Source organism: Fusarium tjaetaba (genome assembly GCF_013396195.1).
Source record: "Fusarium tjaetaba strain NRRL 66243 chromosome Unknown NRRL66243_c0000134, whole genome shotgun sequence".
Classification (NCBI taxonomy): Eukaryota; Fungi; Ascomycota; class Sordariomycetes; order Hypocreales; family Nectriaceae; genus Fusarium; species Fusarium tjaetaba.
The window spans coordinates 896-27,537 of NW_023501330.1; the positions used below are offsets into that span (position 1 = coordinate 896).

Here is a 26,642-nt window from a genome sequence, read left to right on the forward strand (position 1 = left end):
TTTGATGAACTGTAGGTATACGATTATTCAAGAAGTGTGACCAGACAACCCATGCAATTTCAGATCTTACATGCACATGACTAGATACTAGTATAGCCTGGATTCCGGAAGCAGGGAAATAATCAAGTTGGAGATACCCCTATTGAGCAACATGGACAGAGTCAGCAGATAAGATTTTGCTCTCCCTATCTTAAGTGCAAAGCCAACATGGATAGGGACGTTCATGCAAGAGTCTCGTGAGATGAAAGGGAAAGGCCTGATAGTATTAAGCAGTCTAGAAGATGGAGGATCAGTTAAAGTGGCCTCAAAGATGATTGCCTCTATGGGTATAATCAGTTTGTCCTTTCTGTCTAGATAGGCTGTAAACATATCAGGTAGCAAGGCAAATGTAGAGGCAAACCCAACTAACAAAGTCTGGATGAAGGCGATGTGTAAATATGATACACCCGGTTCTTACGGCTACTGGCGACAGTCCAGACTCTGACTGAAACCACATAAACAGGTAGGAAGGTGTCTTGTGTTAGACTTTTTTATATATATAAGAAGCCATGTCCCTTTGTTTATTTTGTACTCCGTGATGTTTACAGTCAGAATGACGCAAAACCATCTATTCCTCATCACTGTCATCCTCCTCCTCGGCGTTCTCCAACCACTCCACCAACACGCGACACTTTTCTTTCAGCAATGTCATAGCCTCACCCTCAACGGCACGCTCATTCCCCCACCAACTCAGAATACCCTCCTCCTCAAGGATATCGAGCGCATATAGCTGCTGTAGCATGGCGGCGAGGAGAGTGCCAACACGGGACTGCTCAGGTCCTTGGGAGCGCGTGAGTGCCTTCTGGAGTGCAATGATGAACTCGACTTGCTCGGCCTCATTATCATCGTCGCCACCAATTCCGACCTCATTGATGAACTTTGTTGCACCTTTGCGAGCCCTTAACGCTTGTTCAGCAGCCTTGCTGGGTTCGAGATTGCCGTGCTCGGGGGTCATGAGCTCGACTGCGCGACGGGCAAATGCAGTGGCCACAGCTCGGCGCATCATAGCGTCCGAGGCATCGTTGGAGAGACGCAAGCCCATGAACTCAAGCTTGGCCGAATCGAAATCACCGGACTCGGCACGAAGAGCGTCGACCAGACCGTGTACGGCCTCGCTGTGGAATGAGAGTTTGTCGCCAGCATCATCGGAGGCGAAGGACGTGCGGCGGGAAGGGTCGGTGGTGTCGATGTGCAGCGAATTCTCATCCGGAATATCTTCAGAGATTTCGGAAGACAGTGTCGACACCGATGAGGTGGAGATATTGAACTGGGAAAGGTTGTACATGAGACTCTTCTGAAGTTGGCAGGGGTCTCTCTCGTCAACCTCATCGTCCTCAGGGTCCTTGAATGCTGCGGCGTTGGTACCAGATCCAAGCAACTCGGTATCCGGCGTCAAGGGATTGCCCTCAGAATCGACGCATGAAATAACAGTATCTTTAGGGGGACTAATGCTCTTGCCAATGGTGACACCAAAGGAGATGAGGCTGCCTTCTGCTATAGTTGAGTTCTCTCCAATAGTGACCGAATCTGCCACGATAGATCGGTATATTCTTGCGTCGTCCCCGACAGTGGTGTCGTCCCAGATGTAACAGTCCTTCAAAATGACATTCTTGCCAATCTTGCAGTCTCGTCCGATTATGCAATTGGAGATTCTACTTTCCGGGCCAATGTAGCTGTTGCGTCCGATGACCGAGTTCTGGACTTGGGAAGTATTCGCGTAGAATGCACCGTGCTCGACCACAACCCCTGGTCTGTGACGCTGGTAAGCCTGCTTAGGAACAATATTGCACTCTGGAATGAAGGGATAAGTCCATCGGCCTAGAATGTCGCGGCTGATGGCGTCGTACTGCTGTAGATTGCTTGCTCGGGCTGCGTAACCCTCCTCGCAAATCTCGGTATAGATCATCTTGCCGTTCAGCTCCCAGTCCTTGAGCACGCCGTGAAGGAAGTTCCTCCTGGGAAGCTCGTAGTCGAAACTTTCTGACCAAAGCGCAAGTACCTCGGGTGTGCAAATGTCGATCTGAGCATCGATGAGGTCGGATCGAATCTCGAATTCGGTTGATAGCTCATCCACGACAGCTGGATCTAATGACATGTATCGATCGCTTGCCAAGGGGTTCATCTCATCGTAGTGAAGACATCGTTGAGTTTTTGTGTCGACCACAAAAATGGGCGTGATTCCGTTCGTCTTTGTTCGGTGATCATCCTCTCCACCACTGCGCAACACCATTGTCATGATATTGGCTGCGCTGTCTTGCCTCCGTTTTCGGTGCGCCGCCAGAGCACCATCAAGCATTATGTTGGACACGAGGTCGCCATGAACGAGGATAAAATCGCCGTCGACAAGAGATCTCTTGTCCATATCTCGTAGAACATCGCCGGCTGATCGTGCATCGGAGACTCGGACAAATTGTAGAACGGAAAAGGGAGATGTGCGCGCGGCTGCTGACCACCGAGATCGGCTGATGTAGTCTTCGACTTGGTCGGTATGAGCACCACAGTAGATGTAGACTTCGTTGACACCGTTCATGGCTAGAAATTCAAGGGTATACTCGATGAGGGGGGTGTTTGCGAGAGGGAGAAGACACTGCGAACAAGCCCATTAGTACGAGCACACGGCCGAGACGAACAGAAGGGCATACTCTTGGCTTCTCGGTGGTGAAGGGCTTGAATCTGTCTTGAAAGGAGTCGGCGAGGACCTGAAGAATACGCTGTGAGCTTGCGCCGGTCTTGAAGAAAAAGATACCCCGCCATGTCACTTACAACCGCCTGGAGAACATCCTCGCTTTTGCTCTCGGCTCCTGTTTTTGAGGACTTTTTGCCCTTGCCACTATTGCCCTTGTGCGACATGATTACTTGTCGGGTAGAGCGTTGCGTCCGAGATATTTGGGCGAATGTTGTGAAGTTTAAGTTGAAGCGCACGCGAACCGTGGGGTTAGGTCAAATTTCCAGTGACTCAATCAACAGAACCTACCTTACCTCCCCACCTCACCTCGGTGTAGGGGCTCTCACCTCGGTGAGTGGGTCAAGCTGCTCTGCTGAGTAATCGCACCAACCCTCCAACTCCACTCCACTGCCAAAGCACTTCGCCCGTATCTTCAACAACCTGTTGGAAATAATATTACCCGACGCCGAACGATGGGTTCCGATAGACTTCGGTGGACATTCCAGACTTCACTTTGCTACACATACCAGGCTGGCAGGCATAACACTTCAGCTCACTATATTCGGAGCCTTGACTGTAACACGCGGACCAGTCAAATCCCGAAAACACCCAAACACTGACATATTTGTTACCTCCACAAGGTATCTCAGTAGTTGTGCTTCCGCTTTGTCTGTTTCTCGGCAAGCGTAGACGCTCGAGCGTCTAAGTTTCGTTTAACAAGGAGCTATTGGCTTTGGAGGAGGGGGTTTGACTTTTGACAGACAGCTGACACTCGAACTGGTTCGATAATGGCGTCTCTCAATGAAGCCCTTTCAAGCACGAGCCTGGCGGCATTCAAACGACAGGCACATGCTCAGGAACAGGCAGTACTCATCGAGTGAGAAGACTTGGTGTCGCTTCGGTTCCGGGAGGCGCTAGCGCCCGATCGGGGACTAAACTAGAGAGGAAACATTTATCTATGCGGCTTCGCCGGCGGTCCGACAACTTTCGGGTCGTTTGATTTCTTTTTTAGCATCTTTCATCTTGAGCAAGGAAAACATCTGCTAAATTAGAGGGTGGATGGGGCTTCCGGCAGCTGGAATTGTCCAAGGATCAACTGTAGAGTTGTCCCTTGTTGGATCTGGTTCCTTGACGAACGAGGGAAATATCCGAGACAATGAGAGACACAAGTTCACAACTTGAAATATGATAGTCAAAGCGATGGTCTCAGACGACCTACCATGCAACGAAACCTTGCCGGCTGGGAGATGGCCATGGGTTAGTGTGGCTGTCAAATGTTGTTTGCGTTCAATACATTCACGAAGGCATCCGCAACTGTCTTTTTATATGTCTTGGGTCCTGAGTATGTCTCGGTCGTAGAATTGATGCAGATGTCTCTCAATTTAGACAGTCGCAAGTCAATTAGGTTAGGTTTGGGGTGGTAACCCAGCTTTATAGATGCCCTCGACCTACCTAACCCTGAGAGTGATCTTGCGAAATGTGCTTCAAAACGCTGCCCTACCTAGTGTTATTCATGAGCACAAACTGTACAGAGTACCTAAATGATGTTTTGAGACCAAGGCCAGGCCAACAAAAGTCTTCCATCTGAGGGTTTTCAGTGATAAAAGCTACAAAGGTAAGGCAAATCTCAGGAATTCAGGGTCCTCTCCCCCTGTCATTAAACAACCCCGCAAATAGGCCCTAATAATAATTCAAAAGAACTACGGAGGTACATCTCAAAAGTCTTTGCCCAAGATGACTTACGCCACAATTGCTAATCCCTGCTAGGTACATGCATATACAAGCGATAAGATAGATACAGAAGGGCTGCCCTATAGAGGCCCTATAGTTATAGGGTACTTAGGGAAGTCTTATCAGTAAATTACTGGCTATAGCTACTATAACTTTATTGTGATCAGCGATTGTTATTTCGCTTGATGTATCTCTAGTATCTTATCAAAAGTGGGCCCAGCAGCCACAGTCATCTTCAGAAATCATTCTTTTATTACGGAGTACGAGCGCTGGGCCCTCCCTTCTTCTTTGCCCTTTTAAGGAATTCTCAACCGTGCACTGTGTTAGGTCGCCAGATTAGTTTTAGGCAGGTGACAGATTGCGATTTCCATATCTGCGGTTCGTGCACAGTGTGCCCGCATCCGCTCGTACAGTTGTAATGAAGGCAGCTACCCGCTTCGTTCTCGCCCTCGTTCTTTGCCAACGGCCACGGTCTCGACCGATCATGGACCTCTCGCTTGTTTCTATCTTGACCTCCACATTTGAACAAACTATTGCTTCCCGACAGAGTATCTTGGGGTTCAAGAGTCTATCTTGACGTTCAATAAGATGCGGCAGTCGCTTCTTCAGCGCCCTCTACCCGACGACCACGAAGCACCCGAACCGTACAGTAAAGAACAGTGCTCGATATCCTATAACAGGAATAGACGCGAAAAAGAACAGGCTAAAAAGAAACATTATCATACCCTGGTCTAGCATTGCTAGATCGAGTTCCGGCTTCCACTTTCAATGTTACTCAATATTGCTTGGACTCTATTCAGCTTCGCTGATCTCCCTTATTACAGCTAAATCCGTACCGCAGCATGCGAGGAAAGATGACCATTCCGGGCAAGGACAACACTAAGACCTGATATGCTGCGGCCAGTACTCTAGCATTGGCTGAGGCTGAGTGTGTCGTCTCAGTTCTTGGCTGACCTTCTATGACTCTGGTTCGACGATAACCGAAACGTCTACAGCAAGTGGTCATTAGCGGACTGGTTCCTCACTCTCATAAGCTATTCTCTCGGAACGTGTCCCTTATGTCTTTTCAGCTTTCTTCCAAGGCAACGGCTAGGCTGTTGATTGAGCATGGTGTTGCAATCTACGGGGTAGACTAAGGTCCTCGGGTTTTCTCAGCATTTTATCCCTGGCGCTGTGTCAATGCCCCGATCTTGCTACATCGTGATTCTCGCAGATCTTCTCACAAGGCGCCAGCGCCCAATACTGGGTCCTCAGTCAACGCAACTTACATGGTCTAATGGTGTAAGAAAACCTGACCGGCCCTTACATCGAATCTGTATGGAAACACCAGTCATGGTTTCATACACCTCGAGGGCAACACAGTCTCAAGACAGACCCTTAATTATTCATCCCCGACAACTGGGAGTCTCACTACTGTTTAGTTAGGAACGTTGGCGTTTGGCTTGACCAGGGAACCGCCGAGCTTAGCTAACAACGATATGTCTCTATCTGGAGCCTAGAAATAGGCAGTCGCATTTATCAATACCACTCAAACTACGATTATATCCATCTGATGTCAATCAATGTTGCTGTATCGACGAGAACTATGGTTGTGGCTACATGATTTAGACAGTAGCCAGATTTCCAGACTGCTGGGTCTTCAATCCCGAGTCATGAGCTACAACCACGACATGTGTCTTCCGTTGATCGAGTGAGAGAAATTCCCAGCATTCCACAGCATGCTACAAATGCAGCCAGGAACGTGGCCCCAGTACTCAACACTAGGAACACTTTACGACCACTTTCTCATCTAGTGAAAGTCTGAGTTGATTGGTCACGTTGAAAGTTTAAGCTGACACAATAGCGCAAGCACCTGGACACAACGCTGGCCAGGCGTTTATTGCTACATCAAAGTAAAGCATTCTTTATCTCTGCTGTCGGCTGCCCAAGTCTTGAATAACACCACCTGCATCCGCCTCCCTGCATGGCGCAACACGGCATGGCTTTACAAATGGAACCAAGACACGGGACAGCTCCAACAGCCTTCCTGACATAACCAAGCCAGGAGTGACAGAAACAATGGGACCAAAGAAAGAGGAACACAAATCTGACGGACCCGTCGTTCTTGCAGCGAATACCTCGTCGTGACCGGCTTCGTGTTTGTAGTGGATGTCCTGTTTTCCGTACGCACGGCGCGATAACGATCAACATGGCGCCAAAGCCAGGACAGTAGCAGAATGGATATCTCAACAGCTGTGTGGTTTTTTTCTCTCGCTTCTTCACCAGCTGGCGATCTTCCAAACGGAGCTTAGGTCACATAGTGGCCACGGTGCGCCATGATCACCTCCACACAGTCGAATTTGGGGACGATCTCCAGTACAACTGGGCAGCCAACCAAGGGTCATGGAGTGCTGTGAAGGACCAAAAAGCTTTGGATGGACACAAGGGAACACCCCACAGGGACGGCCGCCAGACTTGTTCGCGCAATAGCGCTTCATTCCCACCACGATCTTGGTTGAGGCTAAACCAACCTTGGCTGGAAAAGCCCACTCCGGCTCAAGCTTTTCTCTTTCGCCTTGCTCAGAGCATCAGCAGCGACATCAGCATCAGCACCAGTACCAGCAAAAGCACAGATCCCCCTGCCCCAGCCCAAGTGGGAAGTGCCATCTGCTCTCGGAACAGAGCGTGTTGAGCAAGGTGCGCTAGGTACTGGGTACCTGGCAATATCCACATATCCGGGCCAGGAGGTAAGTCACTACGACCCCCCGCCAAAGCCAAGCCACTCGAGTTCAGAGACAAAAGCAGGCTCAGGCTATTCCGTTCCACCCACGCCTGTGTCCACTCCCGCTCACACGGCCTCCCAACTTTGTCTGTCTTGAGATACAACTCAGGCCCGGTCCCCGTTTCCCGTTCCTCATTCCCTCCCATTTTCAGCCCCTTGGTCTTGCAATTGCGACGGCCCTCATCTATCGCATCGTCGCCCTCGATCTCCCTGCGAAGACTCTTTTATTCATTCTGGAGCACTCTAGCCAGCAAAGCCTTCGAGCCCCTGGACCTGCTGGTGACGACTGAACATCAACGCGTCCAGTTCTCGAGTCTGCATCTAGCCCTTACGCCATTCGTTATCATCTCGGCTCGGCGCATCGAAGACCATTCATCCTCTGTTCAAAAGAACCAGAACCGTTCTTTTTTGACTTATTGTTTGTTACCTAAGGTTCGACAACGATCAACGGCGACTCGGCCCGGTTAAACGCCTCTTCTATCCGTTATCCGTCGAATCGGCTCTTGAACAATCCGTATTGTTCTGATAGCAAACCGGTGGCGAAATCATCTCGAAGCAAACCATAGAGTAGCAAAGGCACTCCTTATATAAACACATAATATGTCTGGTGACGGAACCTCAACCCCCGGGGTTGGTGGCAGCAATGCCAGCGAGTTTGTAAGTCGACAAGACGACAGTGGCTGATTACATCACAACTGACACCTCTGAAAGGTTCGCAAGCTTTATCGGTATGGCTACTTGTAGCTGCCTGTGCATGCAATGCTAACAGAATCAAGGATGCTCGAAGATCCAGCGCATCAGGACGTTGCAAGATGGGGAAAAGATGGCGATACGTTCGTCGTTGTTGAGGTAGGCTTGAGCTGAAATCGACTGTAACCATCAAACGCTAATAGGCCTAGAACGAAAAATTCACACGCTCAATCTTGCCTAAGCACTTCAAGCACAGCAACATGGCTAGTTTTGTCCGACAATTGAACAAGTACGATTTCCATAAAGTGCGACAAACAAATGACAGTGGATCTGCGGCCAATGGTGCCAATGTGAGTTTACCTGACCGTTGGATGTTAAAGCCAATAATGACCAAAAAGCTAGACTCTCGAGTTCAAGCATCCCAATTTCAGGGTGGGCAGCAAGGATGATCTCGATAACATTCGTCGAAAGGCCCCAGCACCAAGGAGGACACAAGCCACAGAGGACTTCACAACCAGCCATCACATCAGTGTCATGACTGAACAACTGACAGCTACCCAGCAGCAAGTTCAACAGCTTCAGGAGCTCTTCACTGAAGTGTCTCAGACCAACCGACTTCTTGTGAATGAGGTTCTGACTTTGCAAAAAATGCTCAATGCGCAAAAGCAATCGCAGCACGAAATGCTTAATTTCCTCTCACCTTCAGGCAACCGTCATCAACAGGGCATGCACCTCAATGTCGGGACATCTCCTCTGGATAGTAGTGACGATTCGGCACCAGAACTGCGACGGGCTCGTGAGCTTCTGTCTAGCGTGACACCTGATCAAATTGCCGACCGAGAGCTGGAACGTCTTCAGGGCGTATATGGATCTCCGGCAGACTCCGCAGTCGTCATCCCACAAGCCTCAATGCCAATGATGCATGATCCAATGAACGACATCAACCGCTACCCCGTGTACCCGGTGGGTCAAACCGTCGGCATCGATCCTTTCCACTCAGATCACATCCACAAAATCCCTTATGCGATGCCGAATGAGTCCAGCGCCAACGCCATGCAGGAGGTCCCTGCTCCCCAGCCCATCAACATCCAAACACACGCAAACTCTAACTCGTCGACCAACTCGGCCCTCACTTGGGCGTCACGAAAACCCAGGATTTTCCTTGTTGAAGATGACCCGACTTGTGCTAAGATTGGTATCAAGTTTCTCAAGTCGATGGGCTGTGAAGTCGAGCATGCTGTAAGTGATTTTCCCAATGATCCTATTGGGCCACCTGACTGACCATTGGTTAGCAAAACGGAGCAGACGCATATAGCCGTATTACTAGTGTTGCCCGTGATCATTTCGACATGATCTTCATGGACATCATAATGCCCAAACTGGATGGTGTCTCGACAACCATGTATATTCGGCAAGACTGCCCTGCCATCCCCATTGTTGCTATGACGTCGAATATCCGATCTGACGAGGTCCACTGCTATTTTGAACACGGTAAGCGCTAGCTGAAGCAGGAGTTGCGAACGAACATGGGAACTAATTTTGCATCACTAGGTATGAATGGAGTTCTGGCCAAGCCATTCACCAAGAGTGGAATGCAGAAGATTGTCGAAAATCACTTGAGCTATCTTCTTAAGGGTTATGACCCTTCGACTCAACAAGAATCAGGCTCAGGTTATGTAGTCGGTGGCGCAGGTTACATGAACCCGCCGAGCAACTTGAACACTCCCGGCGGAACGAATTTCAAGTTCGAGACAACGCCCACGCCGCCAGCGACTGGTGCCACTTGGTCCCCGGGACAGATGCCGCAGCAGTCTCCCATGGCCGCAGGGATGGATCAAGGCTACGGCATGGTAAATGGCGCAAACCAGTACGGCCTGACGCCCACCAGTGCGAGCCGAGCTAGTTTCCCAACAAGCATCTCACAAAGCAGCCAAGGGCGAATGGATGGCCAAAGCCCACCAGAAAAGCGCCAGCGGACCTACGTCTGAGCCACTGGTATAGTGATATGTGCCTGATGTATGTGTGACGCTACATCATGAGGAGTATGGCGTTCGGAGCGAGACAGGATGGGCATTCTAAGACAGATGGCTTATTGGTGTTGGCCGTCGTGGAAGAAGGATTTTGTTGTCGTATATTTCGCATTTATGATCGGGGAGACGCATTGAGCCCGGATCCCTTGACGAACAAAGACATGTAGCAGAGATACAGCAGGCAGGCAGGCAGGCAGGCAGGCAGGCAGGCAGGCAGGCAGGCAGGTAGTTGTCCCTGGCGCGTTCGTGGATTTGTTTCGGGAGTGTTTGGAAGGTCTGATGAACAAGTTTTGATACCTGCGATAATATGATTGTCATTTGGGCGCCAGCCTGGCCCACCATGCAACATTTTCGCTTTCTTGGTGGTCCCAAAGTGCTGAGTTGTTGAGATCCCATCTCATGGACATGAGGAGGGCACTGTCCGTCCAGTGAAGCTTCGCACACCACCTAATCGACTGGCCTCTTGTGTCAGGCTGTATTCGTATTCGACATTTGTTTCTGCTAAGGGGGTTGAGCATGGATATTTGAATAGTTAGTTTAATCCGTGGTTATCGGTAGTATATGTACATATGGGTAGTGTTGTGGTAGGTGGACGGATGGATGGAGAAGGACGGAAATGTCGGAAACGACAGACCAAAAGTGTTTCAAGCAGCAGAGAACAGATGACAGATATAAATACCCAAGCACGTCCCTATTACATACATACAACAAGTTAACGTTTGCAAGGTTGCGTAGGTGTGGCACAGGGAGGTGCAGATCGATTGAGTTCTGGACCGTTTCGAATGGTGGGGTTGGACTTTGGACTTTGGAGCGAGCGAGTTTTGGGCACACGAATTCCCTCGATGGGCTTTGTTCAGAAGGGGCCTTTCTGCCTATAGCGCCATAATGTACTGTAGCATCCGTCAGCCGTTGCACCGCAGACTTGGGCGCCGTTGAGCTCTGGCTGCGCAGTGAAATGCGGTATAGAGCCGGGTGTTTGTGTTGTACGATAGTGGATGTATCTGAATCCTGTGCAACCATTGATAGGTAAGTCTTGTAAGTAAAGCAAGCAAGCAGACCTATACTTGTGTTTGTGCTCGTGCTCGTGCCTGTGATTGTGCCTGTGCTTGGAGGGAAATATTCCTCTTGTCTTTGGAAAGTACCTTAGGGACCGATAGAGTATCCAATTTCTATCCCCTGTCATCCAGACCCTGTTATACTTTGACATGATGGCTTTGGAATAGTCGAGACTGCGCTGCTGCAGACTAGAAGGTCGAGACAAAGACACTACCGAGGCCAGGTCCAGTCTTGGCGCTAAATAACATGAGAGATGACGTCGGCATCAATATCATATCATGTCATGTCATGTATGTATTGTACTGCAATCGTCTAAGAGGGACAGGGACTTGACCTTCTGTATGGCATGGCCAATGCCTGTCTCTCTCGTCAATCGATAGTTGCTGATCCGTCCGAGCGGGCCTAGCAACTATTTATTGTGCCTCGGACTCCAAAGTAACCCTCCAGACAAAGCGCAATTGCTTACTCCGTACATGAGCGACCGTTGAACTTGTGGCGGCAAGGTGCTGTAGTGCACCCGCTGAAGGGGTCGTGAGCATGTCACCACAAGCTCCAGATTCGACTGCTTATTCCATCTACCGGACTCTGGATCTACCTAGAATGGCCACCACCAGTCTTGTAGCTTACTATTTACCTGCCAGTAAGAAACTGACCCGTAACTGCTCTGCTCCGTGGTGATATCAAAAAGAACCTGAATGGAATTGGCCAATGAATGAATAACTTGGGTCTATCCCTCGAGACCTGAATCGGTTGCTAATAGTCCCGGCCAATGGGTATCTTGATGCTAAACGAACGGGGCTGGAAGGGCACTGGTGCTGATGCGAATTCTTGGGCATGGCTACAGAGCCAGCCACGGACGGACGAGGTGCTTCGACCCATCCATCTAGACTCCGAAAGACTGTAGCTTGATGCATGAGCAGGGGGGACTCCCATTCAAACAGATCAATCACTCTTGATAAGAGAGTCAGTCAGTCAGTCAGTCAGGCCTATGAGAAGCACTTCTTTCTCTGAATAAACGTTACAAGTCTTACTTATTCAATCTTGCTCTGATTAACCCTACTTAACGCCATGCCATGGTATAGATGCATATATACAACTCAGTGTCCCTCCTCGTTGTTGATCGTCCTCGCCCCTGGCAGTACAATCCGTTCATTACCTACTATTTATCAAACAGCCAAAAAGGTCAATTCTTTTCAAACTGTCCTTGCCCATATCATTTCTCAATCCGTCTTTAACAGCTCTATCTTCTTTGCTTTTTCTCCACCTGCTGAGTCGAGAACGAGCAGAACTTGTCCTTGATCGCAACAACCTCGTACGTACCCTCCTGGCTCGCCTTGACCACCTTGCTGTGTTCATAAGATACATCGTGTCTTGTTTCGAGGACAACACTGCGTTGACCCTTCTTGGCGTTGGAGCTGCGTGTGTAGGTGAACTCGAAGGGTGGCGTGCCCCAGAACTCAAATAGAATATCCACTTCGTTGCCTTCGTGTATGTCCACGCGGGATTGCTTACCGCGGCTGATCTGAACACTCGGCAGCGGGTGGATAGTCTTGGGGATGTTTACCGCAGCACGACACTCGCTGGCCTTGTCCGAGATGCTAGTGATGACGAAATCTCCAGGCTTCTCCGCAATACGGCGGAAGTTGGTCGTCGTCGACTTAGCATTCCATCGGCCGTTGAAGTCGTATGAGATGTCGAACGGAGGTGTGCCAGATAGAGTATATGCAATACGTTCGCCAACGCAATAGTCGCGTCGAGCATCCAGAGGATAGATGGATGGAGCCTCGTAGAGGTGAATTTGCACTGAGGGCCCTCCAATCTCGTACTTGCGCTGGCAGCCTCGAGCGTCTCTAACAGTACGAATGCGAACCTGCTGGGCACCAAGACGCAGGTGCTGACGAGGGATCCTGATGCCATACGTGTTTGAGTCGATCGACGGAATTCGATACGTCTCGGCGGGAGAGCCAGCTTGATGCTTGATCTCAACCTCGACATAAAAGGGAGCAACTCCCGTAAGCTTGATCGGGATCTTGTCCTCGTGCTCCTGCTCTTCCATGCAATACTTGAACGACTGACCTGGCTTTGTAAACCCGGCAGCAGGTTTGGCATTGACACGCTGCGTAACAGTAAGAGGACTGAAGTTCTTATCGCTATTGTAGAGATTATCGGCAAGAGCAGAGAACTTGTAGGTGTAGTCGCCAGCCTTGGTGGTATCCATAGAAATGGCTGCCTTGGCGAGGGCGGCGTCGAAGTCCTTTCGCGTGAATGCCTTTGCGCCTTGGAATGACTTGTGGGTAACCTCATATTCGACATGGTAAGGGGGTGATCCTGTAACTAGTCAGCGAGACTCTCGGGTCAAATGCTGCTGACTGCTTACCTTTGAGATTGACTTCGAAGCCGTCAATGTCTCCTTCACAGATGTCTTGCTTGACCAAGGTGTTGCCGTCTGAAGTGATACTGGGAGACTCTACAATCGAGATCTCTGGTCTAGGGAACCATCCCACCTCGAATTGGGATGCTGTTGGCACGACAGATCCAGGGCACTGGCTATCTCGCACATCCACCAATTCATAGACGCCTTGTGACTTGACAAGCAGGTTGTCGTTGGCGTTGTTGGCGCGCTTGGTCAACACTTCGCCATTACCGTTGAGGTTCCTGTAGCTGATCTCGAACGGAGGTTCTCCCTCAAGACGGAGGGGTAGTCGTAGATGAGTATCTTCCACCGCCATGATCTTCTGCTTATGTTCGACAAATCCGAAGGCGGCTCTTGGTTGCTGGCGTCGTACAGCGATCTTGACTTGGTCCTGAAGGAAAGTTTTACAACCTCGCTTATCCTGGACACTGCTCAACGCAAGAATATACTCTCCTCCCTTACGGAGGGTGTTGGTCTTGATCCTGAAGCTATTCTCTTGAACACCGGTGACTCGCTCAGACTTGCGTTTACCATCATGAACGATCTCCCATTCCAGATTGAAGGGAGCCTCACCGTAAAGGATGACATCGAGTTCAACTTCCGAGTCAAGACAAGCATTGATAACACCGGTGGTACTTGCGATTTTGGCCGAGGCGGCAGGCTTCACAACCTGTTCTAAAACCTTGTCCTCGCCGGTGAGAGGCAGATTGTCATAAACAGCATCATCAATGGACTTGAAGACGTATTTGTGGTGACCTGCCATCTTGGGCACCAATTCCAGCTGAGATCGCAGACCAGAGACACGGTGGGATTGCTTCTCAATATGCCCGTCACTGGTAACGATGTCGTACCGAACAACAAATGGCGGTGTTCCGACGAGATCCAGGTCCACCCGCAGTCCAATGGAGTTACCTGCACATTTGTCGGGGATCTCCTCTGATCGAATTGAGAGCGACGGCTCCAATGGATTCAGGAGAAGGCATGAAGACGGCTCTTTAACTTCGCCCTTGCAAGACCCGCTTGACACGGTCTTTAGAGTATAAAGACCCGGCTCCGACACGAATGGCTTATCCAGTGCGTTCTTGGCGTTGTAGTTTCCAATTGAGACCTGGTCTCCATGCTCACCACTGTTGGTGAGCGAGTTGATGGGTGAGAACTCCCACGTGACCTCGTGGGATGTATCGTCTTTCGAACCGGCCAGAGAGAAGTCTACAGGAAGTCTGACGGAACGGCCCTTGGCAACCTTGAAGGGATTACGCAAGTCGCAACCATTCATACTCGCTCTAGGTCTCTCTTTGACTTTGAAGCCGTATTTGAGACCCTTTGAACGGGCCTTTTCATCTTCTTCCAAGTCGGCGTATTTGACAATATTGTCAAAGGCATCGCGCACCTCATCGATCGAGTACTCCCACTCTCCAGCAGAAGTCATAGACTCGTTAAGACCAACAGTCACCTTGGAAGGCCGCACCCAAGATATATCATCCTGGCTCTCCAGAACAAGACTGGAAGAAGCCGTAAGAAGAGGTGATGAGAATCCATCAGGCTGGAGACTCTGGAAGTGGAAGCTGTGATCTTTGCCATTGATCGTACGGCTGTACACAATCTTGAGAGGAGGAGTACCGTAGACGTCGAGGGAGAGATCAGAAAGCTCCTGGATACAGCGCTGAGGATCTGAAGACGCTCGAATTCTAGCTTGAGGACAAGGCACTACATATGTGTCCCTGGTGGCGCGCTGAACTTCTAGCTTGTACTCGTCCAAAACCCGTCCAAGTCGATAGACACCCGGTTTCTTAACCGGATAGTCCCACTGGAACCCGGACGTAGTCTGATCGGCGGTATGTTCTCGAATTTGCTTGGCTACCTTGTTGACCTCCCGGTTCGAAATCTTGATTATTTCTTCCTTGTTCGTTTCGAGATCAATGCGAACCAATTCGATTTCGGCGGGGATCGTGGCATTAAAGTAAATAGGCAGAGATGCGACGTTCTTGGGCTTTGCGCCAAGGCAGAAGGGGGCTGCTTCCGGGTTGAGGATTGCAGAACCTTCAGGCAAGATGTTGATAATCTGTTTTCCCATGATGAGGGAATGGTTGTTGAGAATGGTCGAAACTTTGACATTATGCTCGGAAACTGATAATTCACGGTCGTAAAGAACTTTGAAGAAGCCGAGTAGCCACGAATGCAGTGGGATCTACATGTGGGTTAGTTTTGCTGTTCAGCATTGATTGTAATGATGACCGAGAGCTTACAGGAATGTTGAACATGAGCATCCAGTTGAATGCCATCTGTACCATGAAGATTCCGGTAACAACAGACTGGGAGAGCTCAAGCCAAGGTATCCTCAATTCTGGTACACCAAATAGGAAGACAAAGTCGATAAAGATCCATTTCAGGAAGAGGAGCCAGGAATAGTCGCCATCTTCAACCACCTGAAGCCAGTCGTAGAACTTCCAGGCCCACAACAAGACGTAGACGCCAAATGCATAAAGACGTTGTTGGGGAGCATCGAGAACGGTCAGAGGAATGACAGGTTGGCTAACAGCGCCCTGGGGCTGCGTCTTCTCGGGTGCAAGAGGGAGAGAAGGTGACCTCGCTGAGGAACCCCTCCCGTATGACGGTGAGCCTGCTGAGCTAGGAGTCTGTGGATTGTTGTGTCGTCGAGCAGCGGTAGCTGGGGTAGCTGGGAACCCAGACCGCAGGCGGGGAGTCGATGTGCTCATGGCATTCGCATTACGGAGAAATAGACGCGCCTAAAAGAGAAAACAATAATTAGAAGAACCTAGTCGCAGCCTGTGGATGATGGGACGACTGGTTGTTGCGCGTTGTGAGGTGCAAGATTGGAGATTGGTTGTCGCAGTTAATGTTTTGATGCTAAAAGTGAATGTAGTTTTCACGGGTGGATGATGGAAATTCCTTTGGACTGCGTCACGTCCACTCTGGCTGGACTGAGGTGGACGCGACTGGCCCCTGCAAATTGGAGCTACAGTGGATACAGTGGAGGCCAGCAGGCGCCTAGGTACTAAAGCTTCAGTATGTAGGTATTCTGTAGGTGGCTTTACAAACGTTTTCGGACATTGATGATCAAATTAGATGTTGCCAGAGAGAGAAAGGCTGATAAGCGGTGGTTCACAAAGAGGCGTCTTCTTTTATTACAACAATCAACCGTCTTCCGCCGTTAACTTGTACCTTATGTATCAATATGTGCATGCATCCAATGATAAGTGATTGGCTGGTAGCTATGGTTTTGAGCTAACAATGCAGGTAAACTGAATGCTTATTGGCTACAACATAAAGCTGTCTTCTGCTGTCTTTATGCTCATTATCAAATTCAACTTCATCTTCATGCAGCATATAACAGCTTCTTTTCGAAGCGTGCGATGAATTAATAGCTCAACAGAGCAAAGTCTGCTAGCCCATAGGTATATATTTACCCGACGTCCGGGGACTCTCCTCTGTAGAGACAAGTTATCAATACTCTAATGTGCTTTATATGTAGACACGCCACCCTCTCCGTTGCTAAGCACTGCATCCCGTTGTCAGAGTGCTTTAGGGGCGGATAGCTACTAATGATGATAGCTTGAGCTTTTATTCTTTCACACACGCACAAGGTGAGGTCTAGAAGCCTCCCCCCTTTTTTGCTTGGGTACCTATTTGTAAGGGTTCCTTAGGTACCTACCTAGGTATGGATTGAATTGGAAGTTTGCATGCCCTGCTTTATTGTTCTGGCAGGTAGTCTAAAGCATCCAGCGCACAAACATCAGAAAAGACATCCAAGTCTCAACATAAAGCCTACATGTCAACCAAACTACCGCAAAATAACCAAATATCTCTCTTTCTTATTGGTTTCACTCGGGACAGGCAATCTTATCTTGATACTCTCAAGATCTTCTTCCTCTTCCTCTTCCTCTCCCCGTCCTTCTACTTCGTCTGCATTCTCTCCTCCCTCACCGTCGATAAATGTTCCACCATGAAAAACAAGCTGCAAGCTGACGACATTTCTCAGGGCGAAAAGTCTCTTCAAGACACGCCCTTTGTGCGTCGTTCTACTCGTCTGGCTTCCAAGCCTCCTCAGCAAACCACTACAGAAGCCACAATGAGTGGTCCCAGGAGAAACCCGAAGCGCAAGGCCAGCGAGGCAGCAAACGAGTTGAACCATGGCCTAGATTCTGAACAACTTCTTGATGAAGCCTTAGCTCCTCTGTCACTAAAGGATGTCGAAGAGTGGGAAGGGTGGATAGAGCTTGAGTCAGAACCAGCCTTCTTCAACATCATTCTTCGAGACTTGGGAGTTCGCAATGTTAAAGCGCAGGAGATCTTCACCATTGACCAAGATGCACTCGCATTTCTACCGTAAGACTACATTAAGCACTTGCTTACCTATATCACAGCATACACTAACATCTCTCAGACAGCCGGTATACGGTTTGATCTTTCTGTTTCAGTATCTACCTGGTCTCGAAGAGGAGAGCGAAGAACAAGATGCAACAGGTGTGTGGTTTGCGAATCAGGTAGGTCGCATAAACCCTTTGGAATATCGTTTCTGACCATGAAAAGACCACAAGCAATGCATGTGCGACTGTGGCCATGCTAAACATTGTTATGAACGCCGAAGGAATCGACCTTGGTGAAAAGCTCCGAGCCTTCAAGGAGTCTACCAAGGATCTCAATACTGCTCTGCGAGGCCATCAAATCAGCAAAAATAACTTCATACGCACGATACACAACTCTTTCACGCGCCGTATGGACCATCTCAGCGCTGATCTATGTCTGGAGAACGAAGCGTCGGACGCAAAAGCCAGCACGAGTAAGAGGCGCACAGTAGGAAATAAAGGCAAGAAGGCACCTCCACGAAGAAAGAAATCAAATACAGAGTACGGATATCATTTTATTGCATATGTTCCCGCGGGTGGTTATGTGTGGGAGTTAGATGGGCTCCAGCATAAGCCTCGTAGGCTGGGTAAGCTCTCTGCCACTGTTCCATGCAAGTATCCTATGGGCTTGGCTAATTCCGTCCATCAGATCACGTTCCCGATACTGGTGATTGGACAAGTGTGGCAAGACCACAGATTCAAGGCCGAATGCTTCAATATGAAGAGAGTCAGCTCTCCTTCAACCTTCTAGCTCTGTGTCAGAGCCCGCTCACTGCCTACTCCCAAACTATTGCCCAGGCCGCTGCATCTCTCCGGTACCTACACGAGAACACCGAATCTCTTCCCGCATTCAAGGACCTCATCTCTGCCGAGGAAGCTCCCCTGGATATTGAAGACGACTCGCGATTGTCCGATTTTAATCTCACCAAAGCAGATATCATAAAGGCAAACGTTCCAGACACTCTACAGGAAAAGCTTAAGCGACCGAGTTTCGACACTCAGAGTGCTTATGAGCTTCACCAAGAGCTTATGGTCGACGTCAAGGCTGCCATGGGCGAATACCGCTCAGAATTGATGGCTATCTCCGATAACGAGCAGCGAGTAAAAGGCCGAAAAAAGGACTACGGACCTGCCCTACACAGGTGGATGAAAAAGCTTGCCGAGAAGGGTGTTTTGGAAGAAGTAATCAAGGCGACATGATATGATTCAACGTTGTATTGGAGTCACAAAGAGCTTAGAGTGCTTATAACATACGTAGTGCCTGAAGAGTCTACTTACTCAGGCTATTGAAACTAATTCTCCTGAAGCAATACTCTGCACACCTTTTCGCTGCATAAACCACCTGTATCGTGAACCATGATCTCCTCTCAGGAGAGACTACTCGCCGTCCATCGTAATAAAGCCTTCCGAACACCAAGCATGCATTTCGAAGAGTGAAAATCAAATCGTGATAACCAACATAAAAGAAATGATTCTCGACACCCTTTAATCGTCCGGGTACTGCTCCGTAATGTTGGACACAAAGCTGCAAGTCTCAGCATCAAATCTCTTGAAGAACTTCCCAGCCTGAGGAAACAAAGACTCCGGGACCTCTCTCGGATCCTGAATCAGCACAATATTGTCTTCTGCAACAACATGCCGCTCGGGGCCTATTGTGCGTCTGTATTTATACGTCAGCTTGTAAATGAGAACCAGAGCTGTTTAGACGACTTACAGGCATGTGTAAAATGTTTGGTTTCGGGGACGCACCCGGTTAGGTAATTCTGTATCGCTGTTATCGTCCAGCGTCTCGTCAATAGCCACGGTGTGTGGCATGGGCAAATGCCTCGTACCCTGGTCGGTCCACCCATTAACAGCACCGATCCAGCCATATCGTCGGTGTCTAAAGACCTGCCCAATCTTGTAGAGCACATTTTGGGTCCTCGCGCTATCCCTGCGAAAGACCAGCGGTGGAACGTCATCAAACTCATCCACAAGATCTAAGACCTCATGAGGATCTTCCCACCTACGGGGATTGTTTCTCATGAATCTCTCACGAAAGGGGCCAAAGCGATCGTACAAAGGGAATATGTACTTCTCGACGAGCCAGGCATCTACGTGCCAGCTCTTTGCAAATCGGTTAAGGAAAGGTTCCAAAACCTCGTCCCATTCGAAGGAGTCGACCGGTGTAAGAAGAAGAGACGCCCAGAGTGCGGAGTAGAGGGAAGCCTCGATATTGGCTGGATCATTGCCGGTGATGAGTCTGGTAAGTTCGGGGTCAGCCTGCTCATGGGCGCCAATCACCCTGGCAGCGGTGGCTCTGATATTGCGCGCTGTCCGCATGGCAATGGCGACAGGGTTTACGGGAGACAAGAAGGTATCGGTGCTCGACTGCCAGCCAAAACGGGACAGCAAAGTCTGTAAATCAGCCAGAGGGATCTCCTCACTCGAACCATAGGGATCCAAGTACATCCTCTCTGGAGGTGCATGATCCTCTGTAACAGGGGTGCTGTCTAGAGTCTTTCCTTTCTCTGCAAGCACTATAGCATGTACATGAGTTGGAAATGCACAGCATTGTGCTTCGACACCCAACCGCTGAGCGAGGCAGCAAAAGATGGCGCTCGAGATGATAGGGATCGAGTCGTGATCTTCATGGCGCAGAGCTTGGCCGATGAGACAATTTCTGAGGTTTCGATAACTTGTCTCAGGATTCCGCAAACCTGTGAGGTTATTGATTCGCAGCCATCGGTTTAATTCCAGTGCCTTTTGTCGCGTTGACATTTCACCAATGTCTGGTTGAGTCTCAAGAAACTCGGCCGCCAGATTATCAAGAATATCGCTAATCTTGACGTAGTGTTAACCGAGGGAACCCTGGTCATACGAAGAGTACTCACATCGTCCAGATCTCCGGGCTGGTCGTGCAGAACGAATAAATCGAATGCCCCAAGAGCGCGCTCAAGGCTGAGGCTCTGTGGTTGGCCACTGTGAGTCGAGGTCACAAGTTGAATGTTGTACCACTCATCAATGGCGATAGATCTGTGGATACTATCCAGCAGGGATTGACTGTAATATCTAAAAGATCTGGATAAGTATTCGAATGGGAGATTAGCGACGAGGTTGCTCACCGTCGAGCCAAGACATCTTCGGTATTCTCGTCTGCTTTGCACTGCTCTAGGAGAAAATCTTTGGCGTCATAACCAAGTTGGCAAACTTTTTCATATCGCTTTAGGCGGCCAACTTTGGTTACAAGGATCTCGTCCAAGAGACGTTTAAGCTGTTCATTGCGGAACTTGCGTAAGATGAATAATTTCTTCCACGGTGTATCAGACGCCCTACCCTTTAGACGGCGCTGCAGGTTGTGCTCGGGATGCCAGAATCTAAAACTGCTTCGGCAATGATATTTCCACAGAAGCGGTTCATTAGCCAGATGCCTTAGGCGATGTGAGACGAGTTGGAAATTAGAGAGGTTGTCTTCTGGGGGGATGTAATAGAGCAAATGTTGAATTATCTCGTCTGGCACTTGGGAAAAGAACATGGCGGGCCTCTCGATGAGGCAGGCAGTCGATTATAGAAAGAATTGTGATGCGGTGTGTGGTGTGAGTGGTGAGTGGTGAGTTCAGGTTGGAGGTTGGTGGATTGTTGAATAATGGTCAATCAGTCACTGTATGGATGTGAGATCTTTTTCTGATCGGGCTGTCGCTGTGTCACTGGAGTCTGCCGATCAACCTAATTCAACATGTCATGCTTTCTCCCCTCTTAGTGCTCATCAACCTATCGCCTCATTCTTTCAGGCGATGTTATCATCGTTAGGTAGGTCTGGGGTACCTAAGTAAGGGTGAAGAATATTAGCGGGGTTATGACCGTAGTGAACAATGCTGAGTCATGTAAGTAGTCAATATGATTGGGCATCATCGAACAACGGTAATTGGCTGCGATTTGTTTTGACTCTAGGCCGGAAATGGATACCAAAGTAAACAAAAACGCGCGTGGTAATAGTGTCTGGGTCTTTCTTGCCCGACTTACAGCGGTAAGATAGCGCGCTACAATTCGACGCTACCTTACCTACACATCTTTACGACTTCTTTATCACGATTTCTTCTCTCGTCACTAACAACAGACACACACAGAGAGAGACGCCCTTCGCAAGACTTGATTGCTCTAGATTGCAGAGCGTTTTAAACTGTTTACATAACATGCATTGCGTCTCTAATACACGGCATTTCTAAACTTTATACCGCCCACGCAACGACCGCCATCATGCCCGACTTTGGCGGCGGCGCGCTCGACACCCCGCGAACAAACATTGGGGATGCGACCTACCTTGGACAGCCCGACTTTGCCGATATAACACAAGAAGCATCCTTTCAGTCACCCCCAAAAGAGGGCAATCTCCTACAACAACTCCGCAATGGCCGCTCTAATGGCATCAATCTTCGCACCCCGCGCCAGAGAGGGCCCTTGGCCGACCGCAGAAACCTTCCTCCCAGCGTTGGAGGTGCCGAATTCACACCCTTACTTAAATCAGCAACAAGAAATAGCGTGCGTCACTTCGGCAAAGAGAATGGCGCTGCAGTACCGAACACACCCGCATTAGACAAGATCGACGAAGGTGACCTGACTCCCGTCCCCCGCGGCGACACGTCCATCTACCTAGGGTCGCGTAATCAGTCTTATATGGAGAACGCCATTCCCGAGGTCGATACCAGTAGCGCTGCCTCAACCCCGTTGGCTGTTCCCCGAAGGAGAGGCGGCGATAAGGGACCCCTCCAGGATGGTAATCAGCTTTCGCTAAGAGAGCAGGAGAATGTGATTGATAGGATCGAAAAGGAGAATTTCGGACTGAAGCTCAAGATTCATTTCCTAGAAGAGGCGCTTCGAAAGGCTGGGCCTGGCTTTAGCGAAGCGGCCCTCAAGGAGAACACCGAGCTCAAGGTCGACAAAGTTACAATGCAAAGAGAACTGCACCGGTACAAAAAACACTTGACAACCGCCGAGAAGGACTTGGAGAGCTATCGACAGCAAATGCTAGAAGTACAGGAGAAGGCTAAGCGGAAATACGCCAACCAGAATAACCAGGCCGAAGTTGAGAAGCTGCAGCGCATATTAGAAGATCGCGAAGCAGATATCGAAGACCTCCAGCAACAGTTACAACAACAGAAAGGGAACAGCGACCAGGTCGAAAAGCTGCAGGATGATATCGGTGACCTCGAGGCTGACATTCGGGAAAAGGATCAGCAACTTACGGAGCGTGAAGACGAGCTCGAGGACCTGAAGGAGCAAATGGAAGCCCTCAGAGATGCTGTATCAGAGGCGGAAGAGAAAACCAAGGACGCTCAACGAAAAATGTTGGCATTGGAGGAGAAGGCCCAGCACAACGATGAGCTAGATGATGCCAAAGACACCATCCAGGACCTCGAGCACAACATCCGCCGTCTCGAGGAGCAAGTTGAGGATGCGAAAGCCAAGATAGAGGACGCTGTAGCCGAAAAAGAGCGGGCCGAGCACGATCTTGAAGAGCTTCAGGATGATATGGCCAACAAGTCAGTGGTGACAAAGGGACTTTCTCGTCAAATCGAAGAGAAGGTTGCTCGGTTGCAAGAGGAATTGGATCAAGCTGGCCAAGACTATGCTACTCTAGAGAAGGAGCATCACGAGGTAACGCAGGAAAACGACTCCCTGCAGTCTACCGTTAAGGAGCTCAAGAAGAACCACGAAAAGTTCGGTCGCGAACGAAATTCTCTATCAACCAGAATCGAGCAGCTTGAGGCCGATCTTCGAGCTCGAACTGACGAAAAGAACGTCCTTCAAAGCCGACACGATGCACTCGCAACTGAGTCCAGGTCCCTTCAGAAGGATGTCCAGAAGCTAGAAAAGGAAATCCAAGATCTTAAGGATGGTCTAGCGGAAGAGAGAGAGCATGCGTTAGAAATTGAAAAGGATATCCGTGGTCAATACAAAGCGGAGATGGATCGCCTCAACGACGAAATTTCGGATCTTCAGGCAGAAATCCGCGAAAAAGACAACCTTTATGATAACGATAGCGAGAAATGGGAAACCGAGAAGCAAAATCTTGAATCAGAACGAAATCGCGCCGAAGAAAAGGCAACAGGTTTACAGAGAACCATTGATCGCCTCAGGGAAGCTGAGGGCACACTCTCGGATAAGGAATCAAGGTTACAAGCAGCTATTCAAAGCGAGAATGAACGACACAGGAGCGAAGAAGGAATCCTCTCACGACAGATTGAGGACCTTCAGGACGCCCTTGAAACTCGACAGACGTTATTGACAAATCTGCGCAATGAACTTTCCACTGTTCGTGACGAGTTACGACAGACACAGATCGAGCACCAGACACAAGTCCGAAGAGTGGCTGCATTAGAGGATGAGGTGGATGTTCTGCAAACAACACTGGATAAAGAACAAAACGCCGGACGCTATGAGGCCGAGGCTGCTAAGCGAGAGTGCGAGGATTTGAGAGAACAGCTCAAGTCTCTACGACAACGCACCAATTCATCCCAAGCAGCATCAACGCAAGTCCTCAACAAGGAGATTGACCATCTCAGGGAACAACTTCGAGAGGCACGCAAAAGCGCAGATCTCCACGAAGGTGCCAGTCTCGAGGTGGAAGACCTGAAAGAACAACTAAAGGCTCTTCGTCAACGAGCTGGCTCGTCTGATGCTGCTAGTCAGGAGATTGATGACCTCAAAGAGCAGCTCCGAGCTTTGCGACAGCGCGCCAATGCATCAGAGGCTGCGAATATTGAGGTTGAGAATCTCAAGGAGCAGCTGAGGGTGATGCGCCAGAAGGCCGGTTCATCAGAAGCCGCCCAGTTTGAGATTGATGACCTCAAGGAAGAGCTTAAGACATGGCGTCAACGAGCCGAGGCAGCCCAGGCCGCTATTGCTACTTCAGAGCAAGATGCTCAGCAGTCGACTGAATCGATGACACGATTGAAGTGGCAGCTTTCGGACGTCAACTCTCAATTAGATAAGCTCTCCAAGGAGAAGCAGTCTCTTCAAGACCAAGTTGCCAAGATCACTGCTGAACTCCATTCTGTCAGCTTCTCTCTGGCTGAAGTTAAGGCAGAGCGGGATGAACTTGATGGGGAACTTCGCCGAACGAAATTCTACGACAATGAAACCCTCCGCGTTGATCAAGAGAGACTTGACCTCCGCACGGCCAAACTCAAACTTGACAATGAAGTACGACGCCTCAGAGATGAGAACAAGGCTCTCATTGAGCAGCGTGATGCGATCGAAAAGACGCTAGAGGATGAAATTGAGAAAGCTGCCGAGGAGGAAGAACGTCTGGGGCAGGAGATTCTTCAGCTACAGGCCAAGCTACGACAATCGTCCTCAACAGACAGCCATGATATCGCTGCTGCTCGGCGCACGATTCGTGAGCTTGAGCGTCGTATCGAGGATTATGAAGCCCAGCTGAATACTCGCCATATACCTAACAACTTCGAGGGTAATAGCGAGCTATCTATGATCCGCAAAGACCTCACTACAGCTCGTCAAAAGGAGCTAGAGTTCCTGCAGAAAGAATCTGCCCACCGTGATGTCGTCAAGGGTCTGAAGCGACAAATTGCCGACCTCGAGCGTCAAGTTCATGAGACTGAAGTCTCTCGCCTCATTGTGTCTCCAAAGTCTTCAACCAGTGATTCTGGTCGCAAGTCGGAGGTCACGGAGCTCAGAAGCCAACTCTCCGCAGCTCAGAAGTCAATACAGGATCTCAGAGCCAAGAACCGTGATGCCGAGCGCAGAGCGATGCAATTGTCTCAGGACTTCCAGCGCCAATTGAACGATCTCGAGGATCAGAAGATAGTACTCGAGGAGGTTCTCGAGGAGGCAAGAGCGCAAGCCGAGGAGACAGCAGCACAGCATGAGCGTGCTCTTCGTCGCATGAAGCATCAACTAGATAAGGCAGAGCGCGAGCGCAACGCCTTGGCTACAGTACAGCCTGACCTTAGCAAACATGACCGCCAACTGAGGAAGAATAAGGCTGAGATGGAGAACCTGGAGCATGATGTCCTTCAGCAACAGCAACTCATCGAGGGCCTTGCCATCTCCGAAGCTTCTCTTCGGCGCAAGCTAGAGCGAGCACGCAGCGAGCGGGCAGCTTTCCGTATGAGCGCGGAGAAGTTACAGAAGGATCTTGAGCGCATCAAGGCTACAGCAGTCGCCGCTAGAAACGGAGCTTCTGACCGACGAAGCGCTGTTGACCGCAAGGCTCTGGATACCACCATTGAAGGAGCTGACCAGGCTCTCGAGACAGTGATCAGGGCAGCTGAGAGCGCCGACGAGCGTCACAGGAAGGAGTTGCGAGGCATGGTGATGCAGATGGAGTGGATGCAGGCCCGTTTCCAGCGTGAGGCCTCTCTTCGGGCTGATGCCGCGTATGCGAAGAAGTTCCTCCAGCTGCAACTCGATGTTGCCAATGCATGGTAAGTTCCCTTTGTGTCGTCTGTGACTCGATTTATACTGACAACCGCACAGCAACAAAGCTCAATTGCGTGAGCTTGAAGACATTCGCACGAATCTCCTTGGCAACAAAAAGGCTCTCTCTCTACCCAGCCACACAACAGCTACCACCTCCAACACAAAACCTACTCTCAAGACCTTCCTTGTCATGGCGCGCTTCATCGCTCGTGCTCGCTTGTCGGCCAACAACTGGGCCAAGCAAGAAGTTGTGCGTCGCAAACTTGTTGTTGCAACTGAGGAGCAGCGCAAGGTGAAGCGATCGAGGCAACTAAAGGTTGTGAGAGCTGAAGCATAAGGAAACAAAGCATGTCTTTACACGGAGTCTGGGTATATGTAAGCTGGCAGGACCACCGACAGAACGAACATAGCATTGCATGAGCGAGAGCGTATGGTTTACAGGGCTTGTATGGCTGGTCTGTATCATTGT

The 26,642-nt window shown here is 49.8% G+C and overlaps 6 protein-coding genes across 6 annotated transcripts; 3 read left to right on the top strand and 3 right to left on the bottom strand.

Moving 5' to 3' along the window:
• Window positions 1-607: 607 nt before the first annotated feature.
• Window positions 608-2,889, bottom strand: FTJAE_6802 (translation initiation factor eIF-2B subunit epsilon; the record flags this gene model as incomplete). Its single annotated transcript, XM_037353453.1, has 3 exons — window positions 608-2,626; window positions 2,682-2,750; window positions 2,803-2,889. 3 exons carry the CDS (start codon window positions 2,887-2,889, stop codon window positions 608-610), a joined length of 2,175 nt encoding a protein of 724 aa, XP_037206051.1.
• A 4,907-nt stretch (window positions 2,890-7,796) lies between these two features.
• Window positions 7,797-9,874, top strand: FTJAE_6803 (uncharacterized protein; the record flags this gene model as incomplete). Its single annotated transcript, XM_037353454.1, has 7 exons — window positions 7,797-7,853; window positions 7,908-7,924; window positions 7,973-8,045; window positions 8,096-8,236; window positions 8,289-9,125; window positions 9,179-9,377; window positions 9,438-9,874. 7 exons carry the CDS (start codon window positions 7,797-7,799, stop codon window positions 9,872-9,874), a joined length of 1,761 nt encoding a protein of 586 aa, XP_037206052.1.
• A 2,338-nt stretch (window positions 9,875-12,212) lies between these two features.
• FTJAE_6804 (uncharacterized protein) lies at window positions 12,213-16,102 on the bottom strand (the record flags this gene model as incomplete). Its single annotated transcript, XM_037353455.1, has 3 exons — window positions 12,213-13,300; window positions 13,350-15,573; window positions 15,632-16,102. The coding sequence occupies 3 exons, from the start codon at window positions 16,100-16,102 to the stop codon at window positions 12,213-12,215; spliced, it is 3,783 nt and encodes a 1,260-aa protein (XP_037206053.1).
• A 1,247-nt stretch (window positions 16,103-17,349) lies between these two features.
• Window positions 17,350-18,952, top strand: FTJAE_6805 (ubiquitin carboxyl-terminal hydrolase isozyme L5; the record flags this gene model as incomplete). The annotated part of the gene is made up of 4 exons (XM_037353456.1): window positions 17,350-17,732; window positions 17,791-17,890; window positions 17,937-18,339; window positions 18,402-18,952. The coding sequence occupies 4 exons, from the start codon at window positions 17,350-17,352 to the stop codon at window positions 18,950-18,952; spliced, it is 1,437 nt and encodes a 478-aa protein (XP_037206054.1).
• Window positions 18,953-19,237: 285 nt separating this feature from the next.
• FTJAE_6806 (uncharacterized protein) lies at window positions 19,238-21,266 on the bottom strand (the record flags this gene model as incomplete). Its single annotated transcript, XM_037353457.1, has 4 exons — window positions 19,238-19,412; window positions 19,467-20,575; window positions 20,626-20,803; window positions 20,857-21,266. The coding sequence occupies 4 exons, from the start codon at window positions 21,264-21,266 to the stop codon at window positions 19,238-19,240; spliced, it is 1,872 nt and encodes a 623-aa protein (XP_037206055.1).
• A 722-nt stretch (window positions 21,267-21,988) lies between these two features.
• FTJAE_6807 (myosin heavy chain) lies at window positions 21,989-26,510 on the top strand (the record flags this gene model as incomplete). The annotated part of the gene is made up of 2 exons (XM_037353458.1): window positions 21,989-26,178; window positions 26,231-26,510. The coding sequence occupies 2 exons, from the start codon at window positions 21,989-21,991 to the stop codon at window positions 26,508-26,510; spliced, it is 4,470 nt and encodes a 1,489-aa protein (XP_037206056.1).
• Window positions 26,511-26,642: the final 132 nt, after the last annotated feature.